This window comes from Carcharhinus amblyrhynchos, chromosome 1 (assembly GCF_965287045.1).
Source record: "Carcharhinus amblyrhynchos chromosome 1, sCarAmb.v2.hapA, whole genome shotgun sequence".
NCBI lineage: Eukaryota > Metazoa > Chordata > Chondrichthyes > Carcharhiniformes > Carcharhinidae > Carcharhinus > Carcharhinus amblyrhynchos.
In genome coordinates this window covers 2089731-2111966 of record NC_137324.1, presented here as the reverse complement: position 1 = coordinate 2111966, position 22236 = coordinate 2089731, and the positions used below count along the sequence as shown (strand labels likewise).

At 45.3% G+C, this 22236-nt stretch overlaps 1 protein-coding gene across 1 annotated transcript in view; it reads left to right on the top strand.

Moving 5' to 3' along the window:
* LOC145348462 (disintegrin and metalloproteinase domain-containing protein 12-like) overlaps positions 1–22236 on the top strand; it is a 313921-nt gene that overhangs the window by 7345 nt on the left and 284340 nt on the right. The window contains exon 3 of the mRNA XM_080196650.1: positions 13533–13609. Within this exon, the coding sequence (XP_080052776.1) occupies positions 13533–13609 (77 nt within the window). The remainder of the gene's footprint in view (positions 1–13532; positions 13610–22236) is intronic.

Sequence of the window (22236 nt, the reverse complement as noted above, 5' to 3'; positions counted from 1 at the left end):
GATAGAATTGTTCTCAATGAATATGCTGCATTTGGCTTCATAAAAGAAGGAATTAAACATCCAAGGATGAATTTATTTGTGGGGGGGAGGTGGATAAATATTCCTCAACCATCACTACTTGCTGCTCACTAGAAAAGTTATTCTGCACACTTGAAAAGTTATTCTTAAATCTGCTGACTTTAAAAGCAGCTGGCCAGCAGCAAGCATAGACTCGGGGTTCCTTAACGAGGGTAAAGGAATCCCACTCTGCTCAGCTATGGACCAGTTTTATTAGCTGGCAGCTATGTAGTTCCAGCAGCACCATGAAAAAGTATTGGCAGCAGCTGGGACAACAACAGTCTGCTGCGAAGATTCTTGGGTGGCACTGAAAGGAAAGTACGGATCTTTTGGTCCTGGAGGGATCAGGGATCCTGGATTGGAGAAGAGGGGGCTTGTGTGGTAAAAATTTGGTTTTGCTACAGGCATAATAGGGGAGGACACGAGCAGAACAACTCCAATCAATGTAATTACTTCACCTTTAATATACAAAGTGATGAAATATATTGTTGGCAATACTATTAAGAAGCACCTACTCTCTAATAACCAGCTAATCAGTGCTCAGTTGAGGTCCATCAAGATCATTCAGCTCCAGACTTCAATACAGCTATAGCCCCAACATCGACAAAAGAACTGATTCTAAAAGTGAGCTGAGTGACTGCCCTTGACATTCAGGCTGAGTGTGACATCAAGAACAAAATTGAAGTCTCATTAGGAAGTGGGGGAAACATTTCACTGGTCAGAATCATATCTATCAAAAAGGAAGATGATTGTGGTTGTTGGAGGCCAGTCATCGCTGCTGACATTTTCACCCCTACACCAGAAGTGAGAACTCAGTGAGACAATCAAGAGTGGCGACGCAGAGTGAGGCCAGCAACGGAAACACCGTAAGACCAGCACAGGCTAAAGAGTGGTGCAAAGCTGGGTGAGATCAACTGTGGGAACACAGCGAGACCAACTAGGATAAAGAAGAGGTATAAAAATAGGTGGAAGAACAAGCGCAAGGAGCAGTGGAAACACAGGGAGATGGGCAGGTTATGAGATGAGCGGCAGAGCAGTTTGATTTGATTCATTATTGTCACATGTATTAAGATACATTGAAAAGTATTGTTTCTTGTGCACAGAGCATACCGTTCATAGAAAAGGAAAGGAAGAGGTGCAGAATGTAGTATTGAAGTCAGTTAGGGTGTAGAGAAAGGTCAACTTAATGTGAGGTAAGTCCATTCAAAAGTCTGACGGCAGCAGGGAAGAAGCTGTTCTTGAGTTAGTTTGTATGTGACCTCAGACTTTTGTATCTTTTTCCAGATGAAAGAAGGTTGAAGAGAGAATGTTTGGAGTGCATGGGGTCCTTAATTATGCTGGCTGCTTTGCCAAGGCAGAGCCGTGCAATATTTAGCATTATAAGACATACATGCATTATTTACATAGAACATTACAGCGCAGTACAGGCCCTTTGGCCCTCGATGTTGCGTCAACCAGTAGAACCAATCTCACGACCCTGTAACCTAAACTATTCCAATATTATCCATATGCCTATCCACTGACCATTTGAACAGCCTTAAAGTTGGCGAGTCCACAACTGCTGCAGGTAGGGCATTCCGTGCCCTTACTACCCTCTGAGTAAAAAACCTACCTCTGACATCCGTCCTATATTTATCACATATTTATAACGTCCTATATTTACAACATTTTCTGATCCTGGGATTTCCATTAAACAATTTGCAGAAGTTGACAAGGCAAGGTGTCTACTATTCCAAGAACTCTCTAATCTCTCTTACCTCCCTGTAGTCTCTTCCCCAATGCTTGCTGTTACCAGGCATGATAGCTAGCTGTTTACCCATATAAGCAGTGTTTGTTTGTTTATCAACATGTTCTTTTCCCTGATTGTGGAATTTACTTCAACTTTTTAATAGTTTGGCATAGATTCCTTACTCCCTTGATGAAACATTTAAACTTTATAGAGCTCTCTTAATAATCTGGCATTTGCCCTAAGAAATTGGTGCAAATGTTAAGACCCAGGCCAGAAATCTCAAGAAGTTAGCCCAGTCCCTAAGGAAGCGATTTTACCATTTATTTCTAAGTGCTGGGTGGACTTGAAACTGGGAGTTTCAGATCCGTATTTTGGGCGTGTTTTCAGCCCCCCCGCCCCCGCCACTGCCTGCGACAGTGTGTCAGAGGCCTGCATATGCATACTGCCTCCCTCTGCAGGCTTTTGGGCACATTAAACCACACCCACAGCTTCTTCAGCGAGCAACAGGCACACTCAGAATTTTGCAAGGAGAATGCCTGTTCACGCTGCAGAAGCCTGTGGGTATGGTTTAATGTGCCTGAAAGCCTGCAGAGGGTGGTAGTGAGAATGTGCAGGCCTCCGATGCTGCACATGCGCTGTAGCAGGCAGTTTGAAGCAGCTTCCACCCCATCCCCACCCCAGTCGCAGGGGCCAGCCCCCCTCACTGTTGTCCAGAATGATTTGGAGCCCCACTGATCCCCTCCATCGTGGCTCCGTTGCCCTCCCCCACCAATCACTGCAAAGTGGCAGTGGATACCCACTCCCTCCCCCACCAACGGCTGCAGAGTGGCAGCAGGCCCCCTATCCTCCCACCTCCCTTCCCCCACCAATCACTGCGGAGTAGCAGCAAGCCCCCCCTTCCTCCCTTCTCTGTACCAAAGAATTGCTACAGAATGGCAGTGGGCCCCCTCTCTCTTCCTCCCTCCACCAATCACTGCAGAGTGGCAGCGGGCCCCCTCTCCTCTCCTCCCCTCCCTCCACCGATCACTGCAGAGTGGCAGCAGGACCCCTCTCCCTCCCTCTCCCCCCTTCACGTTTACTGCAGAGTGGTATTGGGTCCCCTCTCCCTCCTCCTGCCCCATTCCCCACTAATCAGTGCAGGGTGGCGGTGGACCCTCTCTCCCCCAGCCCCCCCCACGATCACTGCAGAGTGGCAGCGGGCCCCCTCCGCATGTTAGCTGCTCTCCCTGTTAGCCCTGCCCACTTTAGCTCCACCCCCACTGGCTCCTTCTCATTAGCCCCACCTCTTGGCACTGCCTGGCGAGCATTGCCTAGGTGCCCGGGTGGCATTGCCAGATTGATACTGTCCAAGGGGGAGCCCCCTTTGCTCTCGGCCTCCCTGGGGAGCCTCAATGAACTCCGGTTCCACTGGTAAGGCCAATACGACTGCTTCCCGTTCATGGGGAGCATGAGTATTCCTCGCATGTCGAGAAGAATACTGAGACACAGGCTATTAGACTAGACAGGATTGAGGTTCACAAGGAGGAGGTGTTAGCAATTCTGGAAAGTATGAAAATAGAAAAGTCCCCTTGGCCGGATCCGATTTATCCTAGGATTCTCTGGGAGGCTGGGGAGGAGATTGCAGAACCTTTGGCTTTGATCTTTAGGTCGTCGTTGTCTACGGGAATAGTGCCAGAAAACTGGAGGATAGCAAAAGTTGTCCCCTTGTTCAAGAAGGGGAATAGAGACAACCCTGGTAATTATAGAACAATGAACCTCACTACTGTTGTGGACAAACTTTTGGAAAGGATTATAAGAGAATGGATTTATAATCATTTAGGAAGGAATAATTTGGTTAGGGATAGTCAGCACAGTTTTGAGAAAGGTAGGTCGTACCTCACAAACCTTCTTTGAGAAGGTAACCAAAGAGGTGGATAACGGTAAAGCAGTTGATGTGGTGTATATGGATTTCAGTAAAGTATTTGAAAAGGTTCCCCACGGTAAGCTAATGCAGAAGATACAAAGGCGTGGGATTGAGGGTGGTTTAGCGGTTTGGATCAGAAATTGACTAGCTGCAAGAAGACAGAGGGTGGTGGTTGATGGGAAATGTTTATCCTGTAGTTCAGTTACAAGTGATGTACCACAAGGATCTGTTTTGGTGCCGCTGCTGTTTGTAATTTATATAAATGACCTGGATGAAGGCGTAGAAGGATGGGTTAGTAAATTTAGAACATAGAAAAACTATAGCGCAAACAGGCCCTTCGGCTCACAAATTGTGCTGAACATATCCCTATCTACTCGACTTACCTGTAACGCTCTATCTTACTAAGTCCCATGTACTTATCCAAAAGTCTCTTGAAAGACCCTATCGAATCTGCCTCCACCACCACCGCCGGCAGTCGATTCCACGCACCCACCCCACTCTGAGTGAAAAACTTAGCTTTGACATCTCCTCTGTACTTACTCCCCAGCACCCTAAACCTGTGTCCTCTTGTGGCAGCCATTTCAGCCCTGGGAAAAAGCCTCTGAGAATCCTCTCGATCCACCTCTCAACATCTTATACACCTCTATCAGGTCATCTCTCATTCCCCATCTCTTTAAGGAGAAAAGAACAAGCTCTCTATCTTCATAAGGCATGCCACCTAATCCAGGCAACATCCTTGTAATTCTCCTCTGCACCCTTTCTATGGCTCCCACATCCTTCCTGTAATGAGAACTGAGCACAGTCGTCCAAATGGGGTCTGACCAGGGTCTTATAAAGCTGCAGCATTATCTCCTGACTCCTAAACTCAGTTCCTCGATTGATGAAGGCCAATACACATCCGCCTTCTTAACCACATTCTCTACCTGCGAAGCTGATTTGAAAGTCCTATGAACCCGAACCCCAAGATCCTTCTGATCTTCCACACTGCTAAGAGTCTTACCCTTAATATTATATTCCGTCATCCCATTTGACCTGCCAGAATGAACCACCACACGCTTGTCTGGGTTGAAGTCCATCTGCCACTTCTCCACCCAGTCTTGCATCCTATCTATGACTCGTTGCAACTTTTGACATCCCTCCAAACTATCCACCACATCTCTAACCTTCGTGTCATCAGCACACTTACCAACCCATCCCTGCACTTCCTCATCCAGGTCATTTATAAAAATCACAAAGAGCAAGGGTCCCAGAACAGATCCCTGGGGCACTTCACTGGTTCCCGACCTTCATGCAGAAAAAGACCCATCTACAACCACTCTCTGCCTTCTGTGAGCAAGCCAGTTCTGGATCCACAAAGCATTGTCCCTTTGGATTCCATGCCCCCTCACTTTCTCAATAAGCCTTGTCGAACGCCTTACTGAAGTCCATATGAACCACATCTATCGCTCTTCCTTCATCAATGTGTTTAGACACATCTTCAAAAATCTCAGCCTGCCTCGTAAGGCACGATCTGCCTTTGACAAAGCCGGGCTGACTATTTTTGATCATACTACACCTCTCCAAATATTCATAAATCCTGTCTCACAGGATCTTCTCCATCAACTTACCAACCACTGAGGTTAGACTCACCGGTCGATAATTCCCTGGCCTATTTCTTCTCCCTTTCTTGAACAGAGGAACCACATCCGCAATCCTCCAGAACCTCTCCCGTCTCCATCGATGATGCAAAGATCATCACCAGAGGCTCTGCAATCTCTTCCCTCGCCTCCCACAGTAAGCTGGGGTACATCCCATCTGGTCCCGGTGACTTACCTATCTTGATCTTTTCAAAAGCTCCAACACATCCTCTCTCAATGTCAACATAGTCTTTTCAATCTGTCGCAAGCCTGCACTACAACCACCAAGATCCTTTTCCACCGTGAATACTGAAGTAAAGTATTAATTGAGCACTCTGCTATTTCTACTGGTTCTATATGAACTTTCCCATCATCCCATTTGATAGGTCCTATTCCATCACATCTCATCCTTTTGCTCTTCACATACTTGTGGAATGCCTTGGGGCAATCTTACCTGCCAAGGCCTTCTCATGACCCATTCTGGCTCTCCTAATTTCCTTTTTAAACTTGCAGATGACACTAAAGTTGGTGGAGTTGTGAACAGTGCGGAAGGATGTTGCAGGTTACAGAGGGACATTGATAAGCTGCAGAGCTGGGCTGAGAGGTTGCAAATGGAGTTTAATGATCAAAAGTGTGAAGTAGAATTATAGAATCATAGAAACCCTACAGTGCAGAAAGAGGCCATTCTGCCGCCCATCGAGTCTGCTCTGACCACAATCCCACACAGGCCCTACCCTCATATTCCTACATATTTTACCTGCCAATCCCTCTAACCAATGCATCTCAGGACGTTAAGAGGCAATTTATCTTGGCCAATCAACCTAACCCGCACATTTTTGGGCTGTGGCAAGAAACCGTAGCACTGGGACGAAACCCACACAGACATGAGGAGAATGTGCAAACTCCACACAGACAGTGACCCGAACCGGGAATCGAACCCAGGTCCCTGGAGCTGTGGAGCAACAGTGCTAACCACTGTGCTACCGTGCCACCAAAGTGATGTGTGTACCAATTCCCTGCAGTGATCACTCTGCAGAGATCAGTGGGGGGATGGGGTCTGCTGTCAATTCTCTTGACAATATTTTGATTACTGGTGCAAGTGACCAGGAACATTTGACGAACTAAGAATTCACATTGCAACATCTTTAAGTACATGGCCTGTGACTTCTTCCAAACTTTGACACAATACCTGAGTCATATTATAGATAACAAAGGACTACGTAAAGCACCAAAGAAAATAGTAGCCATACGAAGGCTCCACATCCAAAGATCATGACCCAATTAATGGCATTTCTCGGTCAAGTAGTCAACTATTATGGAAAATTTGTCTCCAATTCATCTACCCTGTTGAAACCACTGCATAATTTATTATGTGCTAACCAGTCTTGGCATTGGACACCCAAATGCAAGGAAGTAGACCAGGCAATGAAGGACACTTTGATTTGATTTATTATTGTCACACTAATTGGGATATGTGAAAAGTATTGTTTCTTGCACGCTATACAGACAAAGTTCTGGTGCTTCCATGCCGACAGTATAGTTAAGAAAGCTCGCCACTACCTCTACTTTCTCAGGAGGCTAAAGAAATTGGGCATTTCAGGTATGATGCTCACCATCTGAGGCTGGTAAGATCATGCTGGAGGCCAACGGCGAATGCCATTCTGTGAACCTTGCCAGCCCTGATTTCATGGAGGACGTGCCAGTAAAATCAAGTACATTCTGTGGTAGTGAATTCCACACATTCACCACCCCTGGCTGAAGAAATTTCTCCTCACCTCAGTTCTAAAAGGTTTACTCCTTTTCCTCAAATTCTAACCCATTGTTCTGGAATTCCCACCATTGGAAACATTTTTTCTGAATCTACTCTCTCTAACCCTATTAGGATTTTATGAGTTTCTGAGATCCTCTCTCATGCTTCTAAACTCCAGTGAATATAATCCTAACTGACTTAGCCTCTCCTCATATGACAGACCTACCATCCCAGGAATCAGCCTGGTAATCAGTCTCTCCTCATATGACAGACATGCCATCCCAGGAATCAGCCTGCTACAGAGGGATTACAGCCTTGTACTCCCTCTGTAGAGGGCTCGTTGGGCCGAAGGGCCTGTTTCCCGTGCTGGGTTGTTTTTTGTTCTTTTGTAACAGGGACATCCTTCCTCAGATAATGACACCAAAATTGCACACGATACTGCAGGTGTGACCTCACCAACACTCTAGTCAATTACAGTTGAGGACATAATGCTGGACTTCAGCAGAAATAAGTAAGTAAATTTTGCTTTGTATAATCAGGAATAAGGTTCTATCATCAACTTACTGGTTTTGTGTTAGTGTTCACTGTGTCTTGAATGTGAATGTTAGTGAGCAGTTTCTACTTAGTATTGAACATCCCTATCTCTATATTCAAATCCTCTTGCTATGAAGGCCAACAGAACATTTGCCTTCTTTACTGGCTGTTGTACCTGCATGTTTGCCTCCTCAGACTAATGCACGAGGACACCAAAGTGTCGCTGAGTATCCACTTCTCTCAGTTTACAGTTATTCATGTAATAATCTGTCTTCCTATTATTGTTATCAACCCGTGACTTAAATATATTCAACGAGGTAGCCTCCACCACTTCAATGGGCAGAGAGTTCCAGAGATTCACCACCCTTTGAGTGAAGAAGTTCCTCCTCAACTCCGTTCTAATCTGCCCCCCCCCGCCCCTTATTTTGAGGCTGTGCTCTCGAGTTCTGCTTTTGTCTCAAAGCGGGAAGAATCTCTCTACCTCTACCCTATCTAGCCCCTTCATTATCTTGTAAGTCTCTATAAGATCCCACCTCAGCCTTTTAAACTCTGACGAGTACAGGCCCAGTCTATTCAATCTCTCCTCATAAGCTAACCCCCTCATCTCCGGCATCAGCCTGGTGAATCTTCTCTGTACTCCCTCCAAGGCCAATATATCCTTTGGCAAATAAGGGGACCAAAACTGCGCACAGTACTCCAGTTGTGGCCTCACCAGTGCCCTGTACAGTTGCAGCAAGACCTCCCTGCTTTTATATTCTATCCCCCTCGCTATAAAGGCCAACATTCCATTCACCTTCTTGATCACCTGCTGCACCTGCAGACTGAGTTTTTGCGATTCGAGCACAAGGACCCCCAGGTCCCTCTGCACTGTGGCATGCTGCAGCTTTTCACCCTTTAAATAATAATCCCTCTGACTATTATTTCTACCAAAGTGGATAACCTCACATTTGCCAACGTTATACTCCATCTGCCAGGTCCTCGCCCACGCATTCAGCCTATCCAGATCTCTCTGCAGACTTTCCGCATCTTCCACGCAATTTGTTTTTCCACTCATCTTCGTATCATCAGCAAATTTTGTTACCCTACACTCAGCCCCCTCCTCCAGATCATCTATGTAAATGGAAAACAGTTGAGGCCCCAGCACCGATCCCTGCTGCACTCCACTAGTCACCAACTGCCCACCAGAAAAGCACCCATTGATTCCAACTCTCCTTCCTGTTGGATAACTAATCCTCAATCCACGCTAACACTTTATCCCCAACTACATGCACCCTAACCTTCTGCAGCAACCTTTTGTGAGGCACCTTATTGAATGCCTTCTGGAAATCTAAAAACACCACATCCACCATTCCCCTCTGTTTACCGCACTGGTGACATCTTCATAGAAATCCAATAACTTCATTAAACACGACTTCCCCTTCACGAATCTGTGCTGCGTCTGATTGATCAAACCGTTCTTTTCTAGGTGCCTCGCTATTTCTTCTTTGATGATGGATTCTAGCATTTTTCCAACTACGGACGTTAAGTTAACTGGCCTATAATTCCCTGCCTTTTGTCTGCTACCTTTTTTAAAACAGCGGCGTAATGTTAGCTGTTTTCCAATCCTCCGGCACTTCCCCAGAGCCCAGCGAATTTTGATAAATAATTACTAAGGCATCTGCCATTTCTCTCAGAACCCTGGGATGCATTCCATCCGGTCCCGGGGATTTGTCTACCTTCAGTCCCGTTAGTCTATCAACCACTTCATCTCTAGTGACAGTAATTGTCATCTCCTATCATCCTTCTATCTTTAATATTTGGTAAGCTATTTGTGTCCTCCTCCGTGAAGACCAACACAAAAAACTTATTTAAAGTCTCAGCCATTTCCTCGTTTATGCCAACTCTTTGCTTCCTATCTGCTAGTGAGCTTCTTATCCGTTTCAAGACATTATCTGCAATCCCATGTGCTTTAAGTTTACATAATAGTTTGTAATGTGAGACCTTGTCGGAAGCCTTCAGAAAGTCTAAATAAACCACATCCACTGGTTCTGCTCGATCAACACTACCAGTTACATAGAACATAGAACATAGAACATAGAACACTACAGCACAAACAGGCCCTTCGGCCCACAAGTTGCGCCGACCACATCACCTACCAACCTACAGACCTATCTATAACCCTCAATCTCATTAAACCCCATATACTCATCCAGAAGTCTTTTAAAAGACCCCAGCGAGTTCGCCTCCACCACCACTGACGGCAGCCGATTCCATTCACTCACCACCCTCTGAGTGAAAAACTTACCCCTAACATCACTTCTGAACCTCCCTCCCCGCACCTTAAATCTGTGTCCTCTCGTAGCGACCATTTCAAACCGGGGAAATAGCCTCTGAGAGTCCACCCTATCTATTCCTCTCAACATTTTGTAAACTTCTATCAGGTCGCCTCTCAACCTTCGTCTCTCCAGGGAAAAGAGTCCCAGCTCCCTCAACCTAACTTCATAAGGCATGCCTCCCAGTCCAGGCAACATCCTTGTAAATCTCCTCTGCACCCTTTCAATAGCTTCTACATCTTTCCTATAGTGAGGCGACCAGAACTGCGCACAATACTCCAAATGAGGCCTGACAAGGGTCTTATAAAGTTCCAGCATTACCTCCCGACTCCTAAACTCAATCCCTCGATTAATGAAGGCCAGTACACCATACGCCTTCTTGACCACCTCCTCCACCTGCGAGGCCGATTTAAGAGTCCTGTGGACCCGGACCCCAAGATCCTTCTGCTCCTCAACACTACTCAGACTTCTGCCCTTAATAGTGTACTCGTTCATCCCGTTGGTTCTGCCAAAATGGACGACAACACATTTATCCGCGTTGAAGTCCATCTGCCACTTCTCCGCCCAGTCCTGCATCCTATCTATGTCCTGCTGCAACTTTTGCCATCCTTCCAGATCATCCACAACACCACCGACCTTCGTGTCATCAGCGAACTTACTTACCCATCCCTCCACTTCCTCATCCAGGTCATTTATGAAAATGACAAACAACAAGGGTCCCAGAACAGATCCTTGAGGCACTCCGCTGGTGACTGACCTCCATTCAGAAAAAGCCCCATCCACAACCACTCTCTGCCTTCTGCAGGCAAGCCAGTTCTGGATCCACAAGGCCAAAGGCCCTTGGATCCCGTGCCCTCTCACCTTCTCAAGAAGTCTTGCATGGGGGACCTTATCAAACGCCTTGCTGAAGTCCATGTACACTACGTCCACGGCACTTCCTTCGTCAATGTGTTCAGTCACATTATCGAAGAACTCAACTAGGCTTGTAAGGCACGACCTGCCCTTGACAAATCCATGCTGACTATTCCTGATCATGTCAAACCTCTCCAAATGTTCGTAAATCTTGTCCCTCAGAAGCCTCTCCATCAGCTTACCAACCACTGAGGTCAGACTCACCGGTCGGTAATTTCCCGGGCTATCTCTGTTCCCTTTCTTAAAAATAGGAACTACATCCGCAATCCTCCAATCCTCTGGAACCTCTCCCGTCTCCATTGACGACGCAAAGATCATCGCCAGGGGCTCTGCAATCTCTTCCCTCGCCTCCCACAGTATCCTGGGGTACATCCCATCTGGTCCCGGCGACTTATCTACCTTGATAGAATTCAAAAGTTCCAACACATCCTCCTCCTTAATATTCACGTACTCAATCCTTTCCATCTGCTGCAAATCCATAACAAAATCTCCCAGATCGGCTTCCACCGTGAATACTGAGGCGAAGTACTCGTTAAGCACCTCCGCCATTTCTTCTGGTTCCACACAAACCTTTCCCCCCTCACCTTTTATCGGTCCTATCCCTTCTCTTCTTATCCTTTTACCTTTCACATATTTATAGAAGGCCTTGGGATTCTCCTTAATCTTACTCGCCAAGGTCTTCTCATGACCCCTTCTGGCTCTCCTAATTTCCCTTTTAAGTTCCCTCCTACAGTCCTTATACTCCTCAAGATCTTTAACATCTCCTAATTCCCTGAACCTCTTGTACACCTTCCTTTTCTTCCTGACTAGGTTCAACACATCCTTTGTGCACCACGGTTCCCTCGACCCACCAAACCCCCCTCGTCTCATCGGAACGTTGTCATTCAGAGCTCTAGACACACATTCCTTGAATATCTGCCACCTTCCTTCGGTACTTTTCCCTAAGAACGCCTCCTTCCAGTTTATTTGTCCAAGTAACTTCCTGACTTCTTCGTATCTCCCCTTACCCCAGACAAACACCTTCCTAGCCTGCCTGATCCTATCTCGTTCCAACGCAATTGTGAAGGAGATAGAATTATGGTCACCATATCCAAGATGCTCTCCTACCGAAAGATCCATCACCTGCCCTGGTTCATTCGCCAGTACCAGGTCAAGTACAGCCTCTCCCCTCGTAGGCTTGTCCACATACTGCGTCAGGAAACCCTCCTGAACACACCTAACAAACTCCTCCCCATCCAAACCCCTTACCCTAGGGATATTCCAGTCGATGTTTGGGAAATTGAAGTCTCCCATCACGACAACTCTGTTATTAAAACATCTCTCCAGAATCTGTTTCCCTATTTGCACTTCAACTTCCCTGTCACTATTGGGCGGCCTATAGATTACACCCAGCAAAGTTTTTGACCCTTTGCTGTTCCTAACTTCCACCCACAGAGATTCTGTAGACAATCCCTCCACGACATCCTCTTTCTCTGTAGCCATGACACTATCCCTGATCAACAGTGCCACGCCACCACCCCTTCTGCCACCCTCCCTGTCCTTCCTGAAGCACCTGAAGCCTGGCACCTGAAGTACCCAGTCCTGTCCCTGAGACATCCAAGTCTCCGTAATGGCCACCACATCACAATCCCAAACAGCTATCCACGCCCTAAGCTCATCTACCTTATTCACTATACTCCTTGCATTAAAATATATACACTTCAGCCCCTCAGTCTGGGCATTTCCCATCTCCACCACCTGTCTAACCTCCCTCGCATACTGCCTGCGGTCCTCCCCTACCTGGGAGCGAACCTCCTCCGTCCCAGTTTCCCCAACACAGTTCCCTCCCCCCATCCTTTCTAGTTTAAAGTCCCCCCGGTAGCCTTAGCCAGTCTTCCCGCCAAGATACTAGTCCCCCTGGTATTTAAGTGCCACCCGTCCCTACTATAGAGGTCCCACCTACCCCTAAAGAGGTCCCAGTGATCTAGGAACCGAAATCCCTGCCCTCTACACCAGTCCCTCAGCCACGCATTCACCCTCCACCTCATTTCATTTCTTCCCTTATTCTCCCTTGGCACAGGCAGCAATCCTGAGATTACTACCTTCGCTTTTCTCTTCCTCAGCTGCCTACCCAGTTCCCTATAGTCCTTTTTCACAAGTGCCTCCCTCTTCTTACCTACATCAGTAGTACCTATATGTACTACTACCTCCGGTTCCTCATCCTCAAAGAACTCCAATAAATTCGTGTAGCGTTTCCCTTTTGTAAATCCATGCTGACTTTGTATGATTAAAGCACTGCCTTCCAAATGCTGAGTTATGAAATCCTTGATAATAGATTGTAGTAACTTCGACAATACCAACGTTAGGCTGACTGGTCTACAGTTCCCGGTTTTCTCTCTAACTCCCTTTTTGAATAGTGGGCTTACATTAATTACCCTCCAATCTATGGAATCAGCCTAGAGTCCAAAAATCTTTGGAAAATAACCACAAATGGGTCTACTATTTCCAGGTCCACTTCCTAAATACTCAAATGAGTTTGAATTCCATCCTTCTGTGCTGTGCTATTCTTTGGTCAACACAGGAGATAACTGGTCTTTCTGTAAAATTCTGTGGATGTCCTAAAGGTGGAAGGAGCCACGTATTCATAGAAACATTTACTGTTCAAATAAGTTAGTCTTGCGAGAAATATGGGAGCCCCAGTGAGTAAATCATAACAGTTAGTTCTTTGTGCTCCACACAGGGGATCTATCAAAACCACATCACTATCTTAGTGGAGCTAGAGGGAGAGGACATAATGCTGGATCTCAGAAGAAATGAGTAAGTAAATTTTGCTTTGTATAATGATGAATGAAGTTCTATCATCAATCTAGTGTTAGTGTTCACTATGTCTTGAATGTGAGTGTTAGTGAGCAGTTTCTACTTAATATTGAACAGAAGAATATCTTATCAAAAATGTTCAGGATAGCAAAGTGTGAGCAGAGCTTTACTCACTTCCAAAGCAATGATGTACCTGCCCTATAAATGTTTTACAACCCTTCAGCCACGGGAACGGTTTCTCTTTATTCACTGTCTCGACCCCTCATGACTTGGAACATCTTTATAAAATCTTCCCTTTAAGGAGATCAGCCCCAATTTAATTAACCCAGGCAATTGTGTTGATATTATTCACAAAAAAACACCCCCCTTTGGTGATGATTTCTATATTCTCACCATTCTTTATGCAGTGTGCTTTCTGAATACTGGTCGGTATTTTTGGCGTCACCTTCTATGTCGAAAACTGCCCATTTGTTGCAAACTGACTAAGAAACTTGTCTTGAATAAACATTAAGAATTCTGCATTCTCTGTATCTTTACATGAATTTACCCAAAATAATATTAGAGCAGTTGAATTTCCCAACTATCACTGCTTTTCAGCAATTTGCCATTCTGTTTCCCTCAGAGAATTTCGGGGACCTATAGTACATTTCTAACTATGATTGCATGCTTTGTGCACCTCAGTTCAATTACAACACTACAGTCTGTTCCCAATGAAGAAGTACTCAGTCAAAATAAATCGAACAAAAGATCCAGTTTATGGTTTTGGGAACATGGGGATGGAATTTATATAGTGGCACAGAAAGTGATGGGATATCATGTGGATAGTCAAAAACAAATCAAGTGACTGGCCAGTTAACTCAAGGAAAGTCTGAAGACCCCTGTTATGAAGGAACTTTAGACCATTTCTTTTGATGATAGTGCTGAAGGCCCCACCTTCTGATGTTTGCACTGTATACCTGTCCTGCTGACTATAGTACTGAACACCCTCTTTCTGACAACAATGCTGTTGACCCCTCCTTAATGATAGTGTTTTTGACCCCTCCTGCTGATTGTGGTCTGAAGATGCTCAAGGATCTGAATGGGAATCTCCTGCAACAACGCTGGAGGAAGATTTTTGTCAGATCCACGCTGAAGCATTGCTCCTCGACAACCTGTCCTCCAAACTGTAAGGAATTGAGAGGAGGGCTGCTTCCAAAGGGGTTGCAGAAGTTAAGACCGTCCAGTCTGACCAACAAGTTGAGGCAGCAGTTGTGGTGGATTGCATGGTTTGACTCCAAACCTGAATTCAGTGCAGCAAATGACTCAGTGACACAGGTGAATTCTCCACAACACTGTTCTCTTTGATGTTTTCATGAGGCAACATGTGAAAGGTCTGCTGTATGTGGCTCTCTGTGAAGACTGTCAACCTCTTGTATATGTCCCGTGTTTGTCTTTTGAGGAGGTCAGTGCGGTTTTCGGCTGTGGCGCGTTGGAACGGTCGATCAATGAGTCGAACGCCATATCCTGTTCTTATGAGGGCATCTTTCAGCGTCTGGAGGTTTCTGCTGCGATCCTCCTCATCTGAGCAGATCCTGTGTATGTGGAGGGCTTGTCCGTTTGGCATGGCTTCTTTAATGTGTTTTGGGTGGAAGCTGGAGAAGTGGAGCATCGTGAGGCTATCCGTGGGCTTGTGGTACAGTTCTTAATGGAGATGCGTGTGTCCAATTTGCTGGTGACATGACTGCATTTGTGGCCTGGATGTACTTGGCCATCATTGCATCGGTTGGGTTGCCTCAGGGAATTGCACCAGATGTTTTCATGCTGCATTCTGTAGTTCCAAAGTCTGCTGTCTTGTGGGTGAGCACAGAAGCACATCATGATCCTGAATCCAGGTCTTCCCTCAGTCCTTACACGCCTCTGTCAGCTGCTTTTATTTTCTTTATTATTCAGTGTCAGAAGTGGGCTTACATTAACGCTGCAGTGAATTTACTGTGAAAATCCCCTAGTTTTCATACTCCAGCCCCTGTTTGGGTACACTGAGGGTGAATTTAACATGGTCAATCCACCTGACTAACTCGTCTTTCAGACTGTGGGAAGAAACCAGAGCACCTGGAAGAAACCCATGCTAACACGAGGAGAATGTGCAGACTCCACACAGACAGTGACCCAAGCAGTTTCTTGTTCATTGGTCTTAGTTCCTCCTCTGCCAAGCACTTCAACTCCTTTGTTTTTCCTGGATCTGCACCATCACTTTCTACACGCTCTTTGGAAAAGACACAAAGCAGATTGTCTTCCTAGGTGTCAGAACCCATTTCAACCATGGTTCCAAAAATCACTGTGGCAGTTATGCTGCTGAGAATACCACCATAAGTTATTTGAACAACAGATGTGTCAGTGGTGTGTCACTGGACATCCACGTCTGTTCACATGGTATGGATTCATTATGGCAGCTGTATACAAGATATTCGTCTTCATCAATGAGATGTTGAAGCCTCTGGAGAAGATGTCGTAGCCTCTCCGCTCTGGGGGAGTACTGGATGACGAAGGGTACTCTGTCCACCGTGTCCCACGTTTGTCTTTTGAGGAGGTCGGTGTGGTTTTTGGCTGTGGCACGTTGGAACTGTTGATCAATGAGTCGAGCGCCATATCCTGTTCTTATGAGGGCATCTTTCAGCGTCTGGAGGTGTCTGTTGCGATCCTCCTCATCTGAGCAGATCCTGTGTATATGGAGAGTTTGTCTATAGGAGATGGCTTCTTTAATGTGTTTAGGGTGGAAGCTGGAGAAGTGGAGCATTGTGAGGTTATCCGTGGGCTTGCGGTACAGTGAGGTAATTAGGTGACTGTTCTTTATGGAGATGCGTGTGTCCAGGAATGTAACTGATTCTGGAGAGTAGTCCACGGTCAGTCTGATGGTGGGATGGAACTTGTTGATGTCCTCATATTGTTTCAGTGACTGTTCGCCATGAGTCCAAAGGAAGAAAATATCATCGATGTATCTACTGTAAAACATAAGAACATAAGAAATAGCATCGGTTGAAGGTCCTGTGCGGTGAAGAAGTCTTGTTCAAACCTGTGCATGAAGATGTTGGCATATTGAGGTGTGAATTTGGTCCCTGTGGCTGTTCCATGTGTCTGGATAAAGAACTGGTTGTTGAAGGTGAAGACATTGTGATCCAGGATGAAGCAGATGAGTTGTAAAATTGCATCTGGAAACTGGCAGTTGTTGGCATTGAGTACTGGGGCAGTTGCAGCAATGCCATCGTCGTGGGGGATGTTCGTGTAGATAGCTGAGATATCCATTGTGACGAGGAGTGCACCTGGTTCAATTGCTCCATGTGTGCTGAGTTTCTGTAGGAAGTCCGTAGTGTCGTGACAAAAACTGGGGCTTCTTTGTACAGTGGGTTTCAGGATGCCCTCAACGTAGCCAGAGAGGTTCTCACACAGGGTCCCATTGCCCATTACGATGGGACGGCCGGGTGTGTTTGCGTTGTGTATCTTGTTTCTCATGTGAGAACACCATCCACCAGGTACATGGTACATACTCTTGAAACTCGGCCAACATTGTCGACCTGATTAAGCTGCAGGAAAGGATGTCCTGAGGCTTGGTACACTGGGGAGACCATACAGATGTTAGGACAACGGATGAATGAACACCGCTCGACAATCACCAGGCAAGACTGCTCTCTTCCTGTTGGGGAACACTTCAGCGGTCGTGGGCATTCAGCCTCTGATCTTCGGGTAAGCGTTCTCCAAGGCGGCCTTCATGACACACAACAGCGCAGAGTCGCTGAGCGGAAACTGATAGCCAAGTTCCGCGCACGTGAGAATGGCCTCAACCGGGATCTTGGGTTCATGTCACACTATCTGTAACCCCGACAACTTGCCTGGACTTGCAAAATGTCACTAACTTTCCTGTCTGGAAACAATACACATCTCTTTAACCTGTGCTTAAAGCTCTCTCCACTCACATTGTCTGTACCTTTCTGAATTGATCAGCTGTAAAGACTCACATCCAATTATTATGCATGTGAATTGAGTTTGTGTCTTTGTGCCCTGTTTGTGATCAGAACTCCCAGGCACCTGACGAAGGGACAGCCTGTTCTGAAAGCTTGTGGCGTTTGCTACAAATGAATTTGGACTTAAAACCCCAGTCCAATGCCAGCATCTCCACATCATGACTATCATCTTGTACAACTTCAGCAAGACATCCCAACTCGTGTATTCTATGTTCTGACCGATGAAACCAAGCATTCTTCACCGCTCTGTCCAACTGTAACTCCACTTTCAAGGAGCTATGAACATGTATCCCTTGATCTCTTTGTTCTGTAACTCTTCCCAATGCCCTACCATTAACTGAGTAAGTCCAGTGCTGGTTCAGTCGACCAAAATGCATCACCTCGCATTTGTCCAAATTAAACTCCATATGCGATTTGTCAGTCCACTGGCCCAATTGATCAAATTCCATTGCAATTGGAGAGAACTTTCTTCACTGTCCACTATGCTACCATCTTGGTGTCATCTTTAAACTTACTAATCCTGCCTCCTATATTGTTATCCAAATCATTAATATAAATGAAAATTAACAGTGGACCCAACACAGATCCCTGAGGCACAATGCTGGTCACAGTTTGAAAAACAACCCTCTACAACCACCCTCTGGCTTCGACTGAGATAACTCAGTAATTTATCCCAATTTCTGACAACTTCAATTTAATTTGAGGAATGTCAAATTCTGATGTTCATCTGGATGTGGCTCTTCTTTCTGAGTTATAAACACTAAAACATTCTGCTTCTGCTTTCCTTCCGTATCATAATACTTTTTAAGCATTTTCATATGACATACTCAATGAATTTTCCTTTTATCTGGCGTATTTATCAAATAATTTACCTCACTCAATTTTCTTTCAATTTGATAAGGCCCCTAAACCTTTCCTTTAAGGATTCAACTGGTAGTAATATTAAGATTTTATTCCCACTGGCAAAACTGTTTTTTTAAAAACTCTTATCCATTTCCTGTTTCATCACATGCTGTGCTACTTTTAAGTGTTGTCTAGCCAATTCACCTGCTCAATTCAACCTTACCCGAAAATTGGACACATCGTCCAATGTAGTCTCAGAATATTGACTCACCAATTGCTCTCTAATCAATTTCAGTGGTCCTCTTATCTCATAACCAAAAATCAGTTCAAATGGACTGGATTTGATTCACCCATTAGATGCATCTCTAATTGCAAAGAATACAAATGGAATTTCTTTAATCCCAATCCTCCAGATAATCTTGACAATTAGCTCACAACATTATTTTCAAAGTTTGATGCCAATTTTCTAATGCTCCCTGTGATCTTGGATGGTACGTAGCTGATTGAAATTGTTTTACTCCCAAGTGATCCAAAGCTGCTTGAATAACTTTGATGTAAAATTTAATCCTTGATCTGATTGTATTTCTTTGGGTAATCCATATCGAGCAAAAGATTGAAGTAATTCCTCGACAATCCTTTTAGCTGTAGTATTGCGTAATGGAATGGCCTCTGGAAACCGAGTAGACACATCCAATATTCTCGATAGATATTGATGCCCACTTTTTGTTTTAGGGAGGGCTCTAATGCAATCAGTTAAGACCCTGGTAAATAGTTCCTCAAATGCTGGAATGGGCATTAAGGGTGCTGGTTTTACCAACACTTGAGGCTTCACTGCAAAAAATAATGGTTGGAAGCCGAGTCTACTAATTCCAACCATTATTTTGTAAATTGAGTTTGTGTCTTTATATGCCCTGTTTGTGAACAGAATTCTCACTCACCTGATGAAGGGGCAGCGCTCCGAAAGCTAGTGGCTTATGCTACCAAATAAACCTTTTAGACTTTAACCTGGTGTTGTGAGACTTCTCACAGGGAAGGTCTCAGAGGATTGGAGAATAGCCAATGTTGTTCCTCTGTTTAAGAAGGGTAGCAAGAATAATCCAGGTAATTACAGGCTGGTGAGCCTTGCATCAGCGGTGGGGAAATTATTGGAGAGGATTCTTCGAGACAGGATTTATTCCCACTTGGGAATAAGTGGACATAATGATGAGAGGCAACATGGTTTTATGAAGGTGAGGTCGTGTCTCACGAACTTGATCAAGTTTTTCATGGAGGTTACGAAGATGATTGATGAGGATAGGGCAGTCGATGTTGTCTAAATTCTTCCCCAAAGCCTTTGATAAGGTCCCTGGTGCAGAAGGTGAAGTCACGTGGAATCAGAGGTGAGCTGGCAAGGTGGATACTAAACTGGCTCGGTCAAAGAAGACAGGGTAGCAGTGGAAGAGTGTGTTTCTGAATGGAGGGCTGACAAGTGGAGTTCTTCAGGGATCAATGTTGGGACCTTTGCTGTTTGTAACATATATAAATGATTTGGAGGAAAATGTGACCGGTTTGATTAGTAAGTTTGCAGATGACACAAAGGCTGGTGGATTTGCGGATAGTGATGAGGACCATCAGAGGATACAGTAGGATATAGATCGGTTGGAGACTTGGGCGGAGCGATGGCAGGTGGAGTTTAATCCAGACAAATGTGAGGTAATGCATTTTGGAAGGTCTAATGCAGAAAGGAAATACACAGTAAATGGCAGAACCCTTCGGAGTATTGATAGGCAAAGGAATCTGGGCCAACAAATACACAGTTCACTGGAAGTGGCAATGCAGGTGGAGAAGGTTGTCAAGAAGGCATATGGCACGCTTGCCTTCATCGGCCGGGACATTGAGTTTAAAAATTGGCAAGTCATGTTGCAGCTTTATAGAATTTTAGTTAGGCTGCACTTGGAATTATAGTGTTCAATTCTGGTCGTCACACTACCAGAAGGATGTGGAGGCTTTGGAGAGGGTACAGAAGAGTTTTCCCAGGATGTTGCTGTATGGAAGGCATTAACTATGAGGAGAGATTGGAGAAACTTGGTTTGTTCTCACTGAATGACAGAGGTTGAGGGGTGACTTAGTTGAAGTCTACAAGATTATGAGAGGCATGGACAGAGTGGATAGGCAGAAGCTTTTTCCCAGGGTGGAAGAGTCAATTGTTAGGGGACACAAATTGAAGGTGCGAGTGGCAATGTTTAAAGGAAATGTACAAGACAGGTTTTTTACACGGAGGGTGGTGGGTGTCTGGAACTCATTGCCGGGCTATGTCGTGGAAGCGGATACTGTAATTATCCTTATAAGACTTATAAGGGGCATCTTGACAAATATGTGAATAGGATAGGCATAGAGGGATATCGTCCCCAGAAGGATAGGGGATTTTAGTTAAGTCAGGCAGCATAGTCTTGGAGGGCCGAAGGGCCTGTTCCTGTGCTGTAATTTTCTTTCTTTGTCACACCACTTGATGAACTTCTGCCCACCTTTCATCTGTTTGAAGATGTAAACGTTTCCATTTCCTCACTAAGACATCATTTTTAAGGTAATATTCTGATATACTCTCAGACTCCTCTTCTGTGCACACTTTCTGATACATAGAATCATAGAAACCCTACAGTGCAGTTAGAGACCATCTGGCCCATCGAGTCTGCACCAACCACAATCCCAACCAGGCCCTATCCCCATACGCCTACATATTTACCTGCTAATCCCTCTAACCTACGCAGCTCAGGACACTAAGAGACAATTTTTAGCATGGCTAATCAACATCTTTGGACTGTGGGATGAAACCGGAGAACCCAGAAGAAACCCATGCAGACACAAGGAGAAAGTGCAAACTCCACACAGACAATGACCCAAGCCAGGGGTGGAACCCAGGTCCTTGGAGCTGTGAAGCAGCAGTGCTAACCACTGTGCCACCCAAACTGGTACAACTGTTTTATTTCTATATCTTTCTATTGCAACTCTGCTAACTTCCCCAAACTAAAAATATCCACCTCATCCTCCACTTGTTGTTCTTTTCCAACCATCTGATCAAAAAAATTGCTGATAATTGAACTTCAACTTTCTCATCCTCAATCTTTGATTTAAACAAAGAAACGTTGAAACATAGAACATTGCAGCACAGTACAGGCCCTTCGGCCCTCGATGTTGTGCCGAAATATGTCCAAACCCAAGATCAAGCTATCCCACTCCCCATCATTCTGGTGTGCTCCATGTGCCTATCCAATAGCCGCTTGAAAGTTCCTAAAGTGTCTGACTCCACTATCACAGCAGGCAGTGTATTCCACACCCCAACCACTCTCTGAGTTAAGAATCTACCTCAGACATCCCTTCTATATCTCCCACCATGAACCTTAAAGCTATGCTCCCTAGTAACAGCTATATCCATCCGAGGAAAGTCTCTGCATGTCCATTCTATCTATCCCCCTCATCATCTTATGAACTATTAAGTCACCTCTCACCTCCTCCGCTCCAAAGAGAAAAGCCCCTGCTCCCTCAACCTTTCCTCATAAGACATACCCTCCAAACCAGACAGCATCCTGGTAAATGTCCTCTGCACTCTCTCCAATGCTTCCACATCCTTCTTATAGTAAGGTGACCAGAACTGCACGCAATATTCCAAGTGTGGTCTCACTAAGGTCTGGTGTATTTGCAGCATAACCCCATGGCTCTTAAATTCAACCCCCTGTTAATAAACGTTAACACACTATAAGCCTTCTTCGTGGCTCTATCCAGTTGAGTGGCAACCTTCAGAGATCTGTGGAT